A 12,588-nucleotide genomic window follows, 5' to 3' on the forward strand; every position below is an offset into this window, starting at 1 on the left:
CATGTAATCATAAAAAGTAATAAATATAAGTAGTAGTATTTTATGTTATATATTATAGTAGTAGTAGAAATATATATATATATATATATATATATATATATATATATAAGGCATTTATTATTCTTATTAAGAGTTTTTCATGAACAAATAACATAATATGGACATGAAAGTTGGACGTTCGGTTTGTTTATTCAGAGGGTTCAGTTGACCACACAAACAAAAAAGAAAAGAAATTTCACATTTACATGAAATTATAAATAACTCCGATTATAACACCAATACCTTCCTTGCACAACTGGAATCAAGTTGTCAGTATGTCATTACCAACTGTGTATAAGCCACGAAAATCAAACCATTTACAGTAAATAAACCCATTAGCTAAGACAAAAGAACAGCCTACAATATTAAGACACAATGATTAATAAATTCAGTAGAGTCAAACTGAAAGCATGTTATTCCATGTATTCAAATAACCCAACCCTTTCATGGGGATATATACAACGTCTTAATCTTACAGAGTCCTTAGTAAATCACAAAATTATCATCTCATAATCAAAGTCTTTTTTTTCTCTCTTTTTGGCAGAACAATTCATAAAAAATTAAATCACCCTGTATTTGTTTTGAGTTTTAAACAAAATACCAAACTGACCAAATCATACGGCATTGAATTTATGTCTTGTAATATCACTTAAAATAAACAAATGCAAACATAATTTGAGGGTAAAATGCAGTAATACTTGAAACTGTTTTACATGTTTCTTTCTTATGAGTCATAGCGGAAATTAAAATTGACAAGAAAATCAAAAGGCAACATATCAATTTGCCAGATGACTGGCTTGGACAAAATATGAAAAGCCCAATTGCAAAAAAAAAAAAAAAAGCACAAAAAATGAAAATAAAAACTTCAAATGTCAAAATTATTTTTTTTTACAGCCCAGTTTACAAATCCAACGCTAAAGTAGTCAAGCTGTAAAACATGTTGTATCCATTGCAGAAGTGATACTTAAGACTCAATCTACTTTTAGGATTAACTTCACTGTAAATTAAAAATAATTTCAGGATCTTACTGTTACATACCCAACTTAAAAAAAAAAAAACAATAAAAAAAAAAAACACTGCATTTCTGATAAGGCAATAAAAACAAAAATCATTAACTAGTGAACAGGGGACCTCCAAAAAAGGAAAAATAAAATAAAACGTACAGCCAAATTGCACCTGACATGGTGATCTTTAGAGATAAAATAAATAAATACATCTATCTTATATGGGTATTAAGGCAATGCAGTGGCTTTTATCTTCGTCGTGCTCCTCAAGTCTGTTTGAGATCAGAACTTCATACTTTACAGATTTCTGAACATCGAAAATTACAACGAGGGAATTAATTTGTAAAGATATGAATGATAAATAAAACCCTAGCCTGTTTAAACAACACTGCATTGTATGCAGTGGCCTTAACAAAATGCGGATATAATACACTGCACAGTCTATCATAAAATAATCATTCGCAGGGAGTTTAATGACCTCCCATTGAGCGTACGTGCAGCAATATTACAGTCAGTGCAATGCTCAGATTAGGCTGCTAAAGAGATCCCATTATACATGGGAAAACATATCACTGGTGCCCAACAAAACTCATCAGCAGAGAAGAGAAAGACAGAGGGAGAGGAACAAAGAAGTAGGTGAGGTTCGTGGTCCAGGACACATCTACAGGATTAGTGAATATAAGCTCTGTAGACTGCAGACATGTCATTGTCCGACTGGTCCAATGCTTTTGCTCTCTTGTACACCTGCAGAAGTATGAAATAATGCATTACTTTAATGGAAGTACACGCAGAAATCGCATTTCGCCCTTCAGAAACCATTTACGGTTTTAATGTCACTGATTATTTACAGAACAGTCATTTTATGGTGGATATTGATAAACAGCAAAAAAAAAAAATAAATTCAATATTACTACTAATACACACTAAATGATATAAAAATAAACCATTTTATTTGGATATCATCTAATGATTACATTTAAGCGTGTTGTTAAATTATTGGTGCTTTTTAATATGAACTTTGTGAATGTTAGATTACAACTAAAGGAAATCAAATTGTAAAAATAGTTCAAATGAGCAGCACAATAGCAAAATATCCAATAAATTGATTCACAGATGACACTCCAAAATAATTCTTGTTGTCTTACCTCATTTGCAGCAGCCGCCATTGGTGTTGGATGATTCACCGAATCTCCCATTGAAATGGCTAATCTTAGATCTTTCTGAATATGTTTCAGGTAGTAATCAGGTTTGAAGTTGCCCTGCAAGATATCTGCAAAGAAACAATCAAATGTTAAATTAATAAGGTCATTTTTAGTTTTTTTTTTATCAAATAAATTCCAAGTACTCAATTAAAAAAAATCCTTATTGTGAATTCACAAAAGCTGTGATTTAATTAAATATGCCCTGCAGGTTTATTTATTAATTTACATGGGTGTAGGTGCGTCTCAGAGCGGCTTAGTTTACAGTAAATGCTGCTCCACACCAACTCTCATCATTTACATGCGTCGAGCGCATCTTATACTCCATTTCTCTACATATGGCTGTGAGTTCGGGTCGCTTATAGCGTTCATCTGGGAATGGAATGTGTGCCATTTCATCAATCACTTATGAACTTACGCAAACACAGGAGAATACATCAAGTTTTCTAAAAATGCTAAATGTTCATTGCGAGTTGAAACCTTCGTTCTTCGACTTTGCATGTTTGATGTCCACATATTCTTGTTCAAGAAAATCACAGTGGCTGTAGTATTTCTATCGTCAAGAAGTGGCCAAATATTAAAGATTACTTTCTTGTTATCACTGTGAAGCTGCTTTGATACAATCAGTATTGTGAAAAGCGCTATATAAATAAATGTGACTTGACTTAACTTAAGTCTTAAAAGTTTTGCAACATTCCTCAATTCTTTTCACAATGGATGTCTAAATAGCAGCGTTTTACAGACAAAAAAAGTTACGATCTCTGAGCAGCACCATGTTACAGAAAATGGTTAAAAGGCAGGAGGATTCAAAGGCAGCAACTTACAACTACTAGTAACTCTGAGACGACTACTATCATAAATGACTAGCATAGAGATCAACAAAATACTTCATTGTAATCACTTCTGTTTAGTAGAATCTTTGAAACATTTACAAGTAAACCTACTCTGGCATTTCTGGTCCACAAACGTGCTTGCCATTTGCCCGTGGCAAAGAATATCCAAGAATGTTTGTTGCGACTGTCCTGTGGCCTGCGCCAAGGTCAATCCCTCTGCGATGGTTGCCATGAAACTGCCTTGAACCATGTTAAGGATCAGCATCATTCTTGCAGCATTTCCTGCTTCCCCTGCTTCATTGGAAAAGACAAAGTTAATATCACATAACATCAGTCTCATACAGCCACAAATTGGCAAAAAAGTTGGCAGTACCTATGAAGAAAGAGGTCTTCCCCATTGCCTGGAAGCAGCTGCTACAATCTTCATAAACACTACGGTCTCCTGCAGCAACAATGACCAGCATACCGTCATTGGAAAGCTGCTGGCTGCCCGAAACTGGGGCTTCTAGGAATCTGCCGCCTCTGGACGTGATGACCTACAGATTCAAATGAACCTTAATTACAGACTTCCTCCGTTCATATCCTGACAGACTCACCTGGATGATGTTGGTTACCTGTGAGAGCTCTGTGATGGTTTCTGGATCAACAGTGGACATCTCCACGTAACATTTGCCTGGTCTGATTCCCTGTAGGACTCCACTGGGACCTAACACAAGCTGGACAGAAATGGTACTGTACATGTAAACCAAAGAAAAGCAGCTTGACAGAATGAAAACAAAGAGAGCCATTTACAAAACATTGACCTACATCTCTGGCAGCTTTTGGGTCCGATACGCAGGAAAACGTGATGTCGCACATGGACACAACCTCTGCAGGCGTTCGTCCTAATCTGGCACCTTCTTGGATGAACAAATCACACTGCAGAATAAAAAACAAGTTGAAAAATCATTCAAACTTAGTGTAACTTCAGAAAGCGACAATATTTAAACACCAGTACCTTTTCTGCAGTGCGATTCCAAACGGTCACAACATGCCCCATCTTCAACAAATTAGAAACCACACCACTTCCCATCAGTCCTAGTCCAAGGAACCCTATCCTGTTGTGAAAACAAATAAACTACATTACAAACATTATAGGTACTATAAGTATAACAATTTAAGTGAAGTTTAATTAAGGAATTAACTTAAATTTCAGATTCAGGCTACACAGTATTTTCTCTAAAATGAACCTGCTCAGAGTAATTTGTTTGTTAATCAAGTTTACACTGGTTGTGTGGAGCGCTTGTTTTTTTGCATGCAATCAAAACACGGCTCAGCAGAACATGGTGACATCAGCAGTTCAGGAAGCTCTGTACAAACTGAAAACAGCTCTGGGGATTTTAAGAATGTAGAGTCACTGAAATGAAGATTGTGACCGGTGTTAAATAATACCTTCAAACCTAACTGAAATAAGTTCAAGTTGGAAGTTGAAATTTAAAAAATAAAAGCTCGTTCAAAATATTAATGAACACTATTAGCGTATAAATATTAAAATAACACTAGCCGCATTTCCATTACCCTTCAAATTGCACAAATTGAAATTGCAAATTGAAATGGGGGGGGGGGGGGTAATGGAAATGTCAGTTAATGGAAATGGTGCAATTTCACAAAAAAATTTTAAATTGACATTTAGAAAATATCACTACTACTTTTACACAAACATGTAATGGAAACACGGCTGCTGATCCCGAATAATTGGAAAATTCATCAATTACCTAAAATAGCACAGAATCCTGAATAAACCTTTATTTCTAAGTTTTCCATTTCAATTTGGCCCAATTTTCAGACCACTAAAAGTATGATTCTTTATTAACTTTTATATACTGATTGGCTTCATCACTCTCTCCACTTCACCAATAAACTGGTGTGTGGTGGGCGTCATGGCACAATATGGCTGCCGTCGTATCATCCAGGTGGATGCTGCACATTGGTGGTGGTTGAGGAGATTCCCCCTTCTATGTAAAGCGCTTTGAGTACCCAGAAGAGTGATATATAAAATGTAACAAATTATTATTATTACCTTTTGTCTGTAGGAGTGATGCTGCCATTGATGGCTGTGCTGTCTGCTGCTTGAATAGATGTTGATCTTGTGTCCTTTTCAAAAATGAAACAAAATAACAATTATTAGCTGGCTAATATATCAGGTGATTAAAGAAACCGCAAGCTGTGAATTTCTAGGAAGTGCTCACCTCCTCGATTATCTTTAAACGCTTGGTGATTGGCTCCATTGATGAAGCTGGCTGTAAGGAAAGGGGAGGGTTTTTGGTAAATCAAAGTCATTTGAACATTCATTTAAGATTTTCCAGAAAAAGCAAAAAGTCTTGCACTCAAAGGATCCTAGATACCAATTAAGGTGAAAACACCAAGTAGAGAGCCAGGGAAGGAAAACCAGGTGGAAACCTTTTGGCCCAACAGTCACAAATGATCTTAAGTGCATGTTATTTATCACTCTGCCAGCTTCCGTTAAGGATTGCACCTTATATTATCCTCTGCTGTCATGTCACGTGGTTCATACTGCCATATCTGATGTGAGAGCCAGCAGCAAAGCCAGTGTTAGGAACTGAAAATCAAGTTATCATGCTCAGCCACATGCTCCGTTTCAGTTTAACTGAAACTTATACAGGGCAGGAAAACGGCTGACACAGCCTACATGAACATTTTTTTGAGAAAAGCCTCAGGCAATCAAGATCTCAGTGTCTCCTTTTTGGAGATTTTTAATTTAAGATCAATTTGTTCTGACTGTAGCGCCTGAAAGCAAAAGGGCAGAAGGACAAGCAAGAAAGAAATGTTCCTCTGAAGAGAAAGTGCCAAGAGGAAAGTAAGAGTTATTTAAACAGCTTGCTAGTATAACTGGCACATGAACAGCAGCACAAGAGTAACTTGGCCGGGCGTCTCCCCCAATTAAACACAATAGCCCATAACAAACTGAGCAACCATAGCCAGGGTCAAAAATGCAATATTTGCCCCACATATGGACAAATATTTATTACTGTCCAAGTATTTTGAATATTTTTATATTGAAAAAGTGTATTTGGCCATAATTTCTTGCATATCTGCAGTGGCACAAAAAACATGATTTTCTTTTTTAATAGTCAGTGTTGTTCATGAACTCGTTCATATTTTTTGGCGAAAGTGAACTGATTGTAACCTATTACTGCCCGATGAAAGCGTTCATTCTGGTGTCTGTAAACGCACACTCTCAGTTTAACTTAGTTCAATGGGGTGCCAGATTTCTATAGAGCCTTCCAAGTGAGCTTTCCCAACACTGCTCATAGTATTGTTTTGTTGGTCTGTTAACTAACTATCCTACCACTTTTTGGTTGCAGTTAACAACTTCATTGTATTACCAGGTTTTAGTTGTGGTCACAGCTGTCTCTTATGTCAAAAAAGTCAAATTTACAGAAGAGATATTTAATGTACAACAGTGAATCTATATTACTACTCAAAAGTTTGGGGTCACTCTTTTTTTTTTTAGTTTTTTATGGTTTTGAAATAAGTCTCTTCTGCTCACCAAAGCAGTATTTATTATATATCTGGTGTGTCCGTGTATTCGAGTTCAAATAATTATGGCTGGGCAAAAAAAAATGCAAGTCTTCCTCTGTGTCGAAATCACAGACATGTGATAGAAGATCATTTCGAAGATTGTTTTGTTTACTGCGTACTTCTCCCTCAGACTGTGAATGAAGCTCTGGCACACCAGATACACGTCAGCAGCGTCTTACGTCATCAGCGTCACTGAAAGATGACTGACAACATCTGCAGATTTGCTTTCACTAGACTAAACTGTAGGTCCAAGGCCACTTCATTCAACACTCTTGATTTTCTTAAATCTTCCTGTCACGACTCCGAGTCGAGTGTGAATTAAACCGCTTCAGATTCAGTGCGTGCAGGAAACTGAACAGATCACTGTGCAGTGATGACCTCGCACAGAGGTATCCATCTCATTAACTTGATATTGCGGTGATGCGGTTATCGTCACACCCCCCATCTTTAAAGGAGAACTCCGGCGAACAATGAACCTTTGGTCTAATAAAACATCGGTACATAGTCAACCGTTCTCTGAGATTTGTTTTCATGATAATCGAATGTAAAGAGTTTTATCTCTAAAAACTGTTTAGCGTATAATGCTAGTTTTGGGGGTATTGACTAAGTAAAAAGAAATCGCTAGTTTATACCACTAACAAGGCTCAAAATAGCCCCACACTAAGGCAGTAACATAATGAGGCTCCATACATGCAAAACGAAGCATTGAGAACTTTGTAAGTGTACAGACCGTTTAATAAGAAGATACTTTATGAAGACAGTTCACTTCGTGTATACAGACAGGAGCCATCTTAAAAAATAGTCTCCATAAGTCAAACCACGAACGTCGTGCTGAGTGATCTGAACTATATGAAGTTCAACGAACTTCTGAACTGTATGAACGGCGTTCGGGGATCGACTATTAAACGGTCTGTACACTTACAAAGTTCTATGGGGATATTTTGAGCCTTGTTAGTGGTATAAACTAGCGATTTCTTTTTACTTAGTAAATGCCCCCATTACTAGCATTATACGATAAACAGTTTTTAGAGATAAAACTCTTTACATTCGATTATCAGGAAAACAAAACTCAGAGAACGATTGACTAGGTACCGATGTTTTATTAGACCAAAGGTTCATTGTTCGCCGGAGTTCTCCTTTAAGTAGTACACGTCAGCTCATGATTAGAGGGTCAACAAATAAGCTCAACATACTCTGTTCTGATAACAAATTCAGTACAACTGCCATGCTGCAGGTTTGGCCAAATAGCATCGCCAGAAGCAGTTTGGGGGAGGGAATTATTCAGAGATTATTAGAGCAGCCATTGTGTGCAATGTGCAAAAGACAGGGGTAAGGTTGCACTAACTATAAAATCATTTAGCATCCTAGTAAAATTGTCTCCTTACCTTCTCAGACTGGCTGAGCAGAAAGTGATGGAAATGTGGGTCATCCTTTACTGGCTATAATGGAAGAGAGTTAAATTGGAAACTATTCTCTAAAGAGACTTACTGACCTGAGAACCGTTTAATCTGCAACTAATTAAAGTGACATGGTGGAAGGTGCAACTATACAGTGAAGGATGTAATGACTAGCAATTGAAAAATTGCGGGGTTTTCACACCGACTTATTTAAGTGACTTAAAAGAACCTTATTGGATGTGATTGTGCAGTTGAAAATTCACAGTTGTGACTGAACCTAACTCCAACCAACGGTGGATAAGTCTTACTGCCAACTAAAAAAGGGTATTTTATGTGAAGAACCCATAAAAGTGCAGAAACAAACTGTGAATGTAACCTACACTGCTCTCCCATTTGAATCCTGATACTGTTCCAGCGACCAGCCGTTGTACAGAGGATGGCTCTGGGTCAGAATCAGTCTGTTCCTTAAGGGAAAGAGAGACACATTCACCTTGTGTACAGAATGGCTTTATCTCATGAAACAATGCCCTAAAATAGCTGCATCTCTACCCAGTCAAAATCCGACAAGGTGGATGCATTGGTCACACTGCAAAAGATGACATCAGTCTCAATGAATGGGTGGGTCCCACTTGACAAAACCGATACCAAAACATACAATTGTAACCTGACTCCACAGCAGGTGCAATAGAAAATGGCCTTAGCAAAGGACTTTGGTGAATAGGACCCCCAAAAAAGGTGTCAGATTATGATCTAACCCTTGCCCTCTCCGTAGTACCACTTAAATGTAAAGCATTATCTCCCAACCTTGTCCGACGAGCCACCCTTAAAGGCGTCTTCATCATCCTCTTCAATGATCTTCATTGGTTTAGCTGCTTTACGCCCTTTATCTGACTTGCTTTTGTCATCAGAGTGTGTCTGTAAAAGAAAAACAACATGACAACATGAGCAATTATTGATGAAACACTTCTACTACCTACAATTTCAAAGAATCTTTTAACACCTGGGTACCAATGTATTCTGGGTGTCAATAATAACAAGTGGAGAACATTAAATAAAGGTTTAGGTTTGTGATCTGATCGCTCAGATTCACAGGTAATCCCGGTCAAAGCAAATAAGTGTAGCTTTATACAAAGTGAGCCATCCAAATGAAAATCACTTCCAATGTTTGGTTAATAATAGAACTTGTAGGGCTATACTGTCCCAGTCTATTAATTGGTTCTGGTTCGACCAAAATTCTATTTTGATTATTTTCCCGTGTTCATTTCATCAGGTAGAAAGCACTACTGCTGAAAACTGGTGTTTTCAGAGTACCCCTGCTTCACAGGTAACAGTCTGTCTTCAGAACACCACCCATGTTTTTACTTTTTTTGGATTAGCCCAACCAACTGGAGAAGAGACAGATTAATAGGCTTAGGGATTGGAATTGATAACATTTTATCAATACCACTAATGATTTTGCTTATCGATCCGATTCTTTAACGATTCTCTTATCGATTCGTGATAGCACTGTGTGGGAAAAAGTAGTCATATGCTTTTTTGGGGGGGAAAACAAGTGGTTTTATTTGTTTTAAACCTTATACTTGACTAAGCAAACTGTACTTTTTATGTAATTTATGTAATAAATGGAACCTTATTGAAAAGTGTTATGATTAGTTATACACCGATTAAACGTCCCGTGAGTTCAGTGTTGGAAAGATCAGTTCAGTTGTTTTAACCATTCATTAAAACGAATCGATTCAAATGAGTCATTAGTTCGCAAATTGAACATTATCGGACGTGTGCATGTCGTGTGATTATCCCGGCGGTTGGGACATCCCACAAGATGTGTGTCATCACAGAAAACATTTCATCACTGGATAATTTTTTTTTTTTTCGTTTATTTGAAGTGTGGTTTATGTCAGCTGAATGTACGGAATGCTTTTCAGAGAAGATAAGGCAACGTAGGCCTATTTTAACACAATTCACTCCCAGCGGTAATTCAGTAAAAACAAATCTCCAAATGCTCCGCATGAAACTTTAGTCTCCAGACCTTACCAATGTGTCATTTATTTTGATTAATATGTGCGAGGGAGAGAGAGAGCAAGACAGCGCTTAGTCTTGAGACGATGAAGCCTACTTTTGCCTTACTCCGAGTCCAAAGAGAGAGAAAGCGCACGCACGATCGGGGTTCTCTCTCTTTTCAGTTTAACATGCTCCCTGTCACAAGCGCAGCAGTTCATCACTACAGAGAGAGACAATTTTATTCACCGATCAAATAAGGCTTTGGAGGTACAAAAATTTACTGATTGTACTGATTTGCATCTTGTCTGTGGAAGGCGTAGGACCATAAAAATGTTCGTCCAATCATTGCATTCGGTCCGATATGATGCCCTACTTGCCTGTCGACGTATGTATTTTCATACCGCCAAGGGTTTGTGTGGTTTGTGACTCAAATCTATGATTGTTTCAATGGCAACACTATTAATGCCAAAGTAAATCTGCAGTACAGGTCAGAGCTCTTTAATTGTTTATGTTCATTATTATTGTAATGTTATGAGCTTTGTGACATGAGGTAATTTAACGCGGTTTCTCGTGCCACTTATGTTTGCTCCATGTTTTGCATGTTCATGTGTTTTAAAGGAGGTGTGGCTTTGTAGAGTGCTTTGAAGGGAGGAAGGGATCTGATGCTTTCAAAACACTCTCTCCAAATAAATTACCTACCCTACCTTTTAATTTGTGAACATACTAACCTGATCTTTCCCCTTGGCCTTCTTTAGGTACTCCTCAACTGCATCAACAGCCTGCTGGAACCGCTTGCCTTTGTTTATCTTGATCATCTCCTCTTTGTGGGGGTGGTACGGCTTCAGCTGCTCTACCTTAATCCAGGCGCTAAAATGGCAACACATTTCATCAGTCAACATCTGCTTGGTTTAAACTCTCAAAACCTCTGCAAACATGTGGAAGTGATGACTATCATATTTTTTTACTCACTGATCTTCAGTCCCAAAGAACTTGACAAAGAAACATTTTTTGCCTCTTGGCTTTTTCAGATCCTTCGGAGGACTGACAACCTGAAAACACAATGGTTGGGGAATAGTAAATAAACACTACCAAACACATTATCCACAATAGTTTACTGATTCAGTAACTGTATCTCAGACGGTCTCACCATTTAACTTGCATATTTGAACTAATTTGAAGAATTTTTGTTTTGGTTGGATTAATAGCAACCAAAAACTTAATAGCAACCAAAAGATAACTTAGCTAGGTTTTGAACACAGCCGGTTGGTTTGACCTCTAACTTATGCATCATCCAACAGCTGACCACAGGAAAAACAACAAGTTCAACTCATTCGTTTAACGTTACAAGAACAGGTCTCACCTTTCCTGGCCAAGGTGGATATCGTCCAAGCTTACCCCTGAAAATATATTGAGAGGAGAAATTAGTGTTTTAAATGACCGTGGGTCGATTGAGTTTTATTAAAAGAAAGCTATCGTGCCCCAAAACTAGCTAGCTAGCGAATAGCTAACCCGTTTCGATCCCATCAGCAAACAACCATCTTAACTGCACTTAAACTTGTATTATATTCCGTAATCATATAAAAACACATTTAAAAGTTAGATGAACCCCCCTGTAGCATTAAACACAATAAGATCACGTGTTTTCCTCCCCCAAAAAGCATGGAAAGTAATCGTTAGCGTGCATGCTAAGCTCTCTCGGTGTTATAGTTTTTGGCTTGACGACACATAAACTGGGCCAAATGCTCGATTTTTAACAAAACATTTGATTGCAGCCACGATAATTTGTCTTCCACGTGATCGAAAATGTGTTCAACCTCGAAATTAAATTGTAAAAAGTTAAATTTATTATCTCACCAAACCAGATCCCCGATCCTGAGATGCACGGTCGCCATCTTAAACTGTTAGTGAGAAACGTCGCACTGAATGCAGGGAATGAACCATAGACGAATGAACACACCCACTACACCCATCACCCACATGGATCACCCATCTACCACTACCACTACCACTGCAAGCGACGCGACCAAGTTTTTTTATTTATGTATTATTTTTTATTATTATTAAACAATCAAAATCAGGCATTACAAATTCATAATAACAATAACTTCAATATAAAAAAAATATAAGATTTTTGTAAACACAATAAATAGAACATAAAAGATCACCGAGGACAAATCAGTTATCAAATTGTGTATAATTTTGAAAACCTCCAAGGCTTGTCTTGTTTTTATATCTTTCAAAGCTTTTTTAACCCCTTCATAAAAAACAAAAACAAAGTCTAATCTTCATAAATCTAGAATTGTGATAAAAAGTCGCAATTTGCCTTTTTTTCATTCTGTGGTGTGGTGGAAACAAGCTTCCACAGGCTTTTGATAAAGCTCATGTGAAATTACAAAAAGATCCCCCGTGGTGAAAAAATAAGTTTTTAATGTTATTTGTCGTTGAACAACGACAAAAAGGGGTCGTTGAATATGATTTCACTTTTCTAACTTTAGTTAGTGTGTAATGTTGCTGTTTGAGCACAAACAACGTC

General features: G+C 37.2%; 1 protein-coding gene across 4 annotated transcripts; it reads right to left on the minus strand.

The window, feature by feature from the left end:
* Positions 1–170: 170 nt before the first annotated feature.
* On the minus strand, positions 171–12,027 carry glyr1 (glyoxylate reductase 1 homolog (Arabidopsis)). 4 transcript variants are annotated; one of them, XM_039686603.2, is made up of 16 exons: positions 11,910–12,027; positions 11,416–11,452; positions 11,025–11,104; positions 10,784–10,922; positions 8,859–8,969; positions 8,435–8,518; positions 8,043–8,096; positions 5,304–5,354; positions 5,135–5,208; positions 4,073–4,172; positions 3,883–3,993; positions 3,690–3,791; positions 3,449–3,611; positions 3,187–3,366; positions 2,189–2,313; positions 171–1,787 (listed from the first exon to the last, which is right to left on the minus strand). In XM_039686603.2, the coding sequence occupies exons 1-16, from the start codon at positions 11,945–11,947 to the stop codon at positions 1,713–1,715; spliced, it is 1,524 nt and encodes a 507-aa protein (XP_039542537.1). In that variant the 5' UTR covers positions 11,948–12,027; the 3' UTR covers positions 171–1,712. The 4 variants fall into 4 exon arrangements, with proteins under 4 accessions (XP_039542537.1, XP_039542536.1, XP_039542538.1 ...); XM_039686602.2 differs by having other exon boundaries at positions 3,187–3,369; XM_039686604.2 differs by lacking the exon at positions 8,043–8,096 and having other exon boundaries at positions 3,187–3,369.
* Between the last annotated feature and the right edge of the window lie 561 nt (positions 12,028–12,588).

The sequence above is a fragment of the Pimephales promelas genome, chromosome 3 (genome assembly GCF_988280905.1).
Source record: "Pimephales promelas chromosome 3, fPimPro1.hap1.1, whole genome shotgun sequence".
NCBI lineage: Eukaryota > Metazoa > Chordata > Actinopteri > Cypriniformes > Leuciscidae > Pimephales > Pimephales promelas.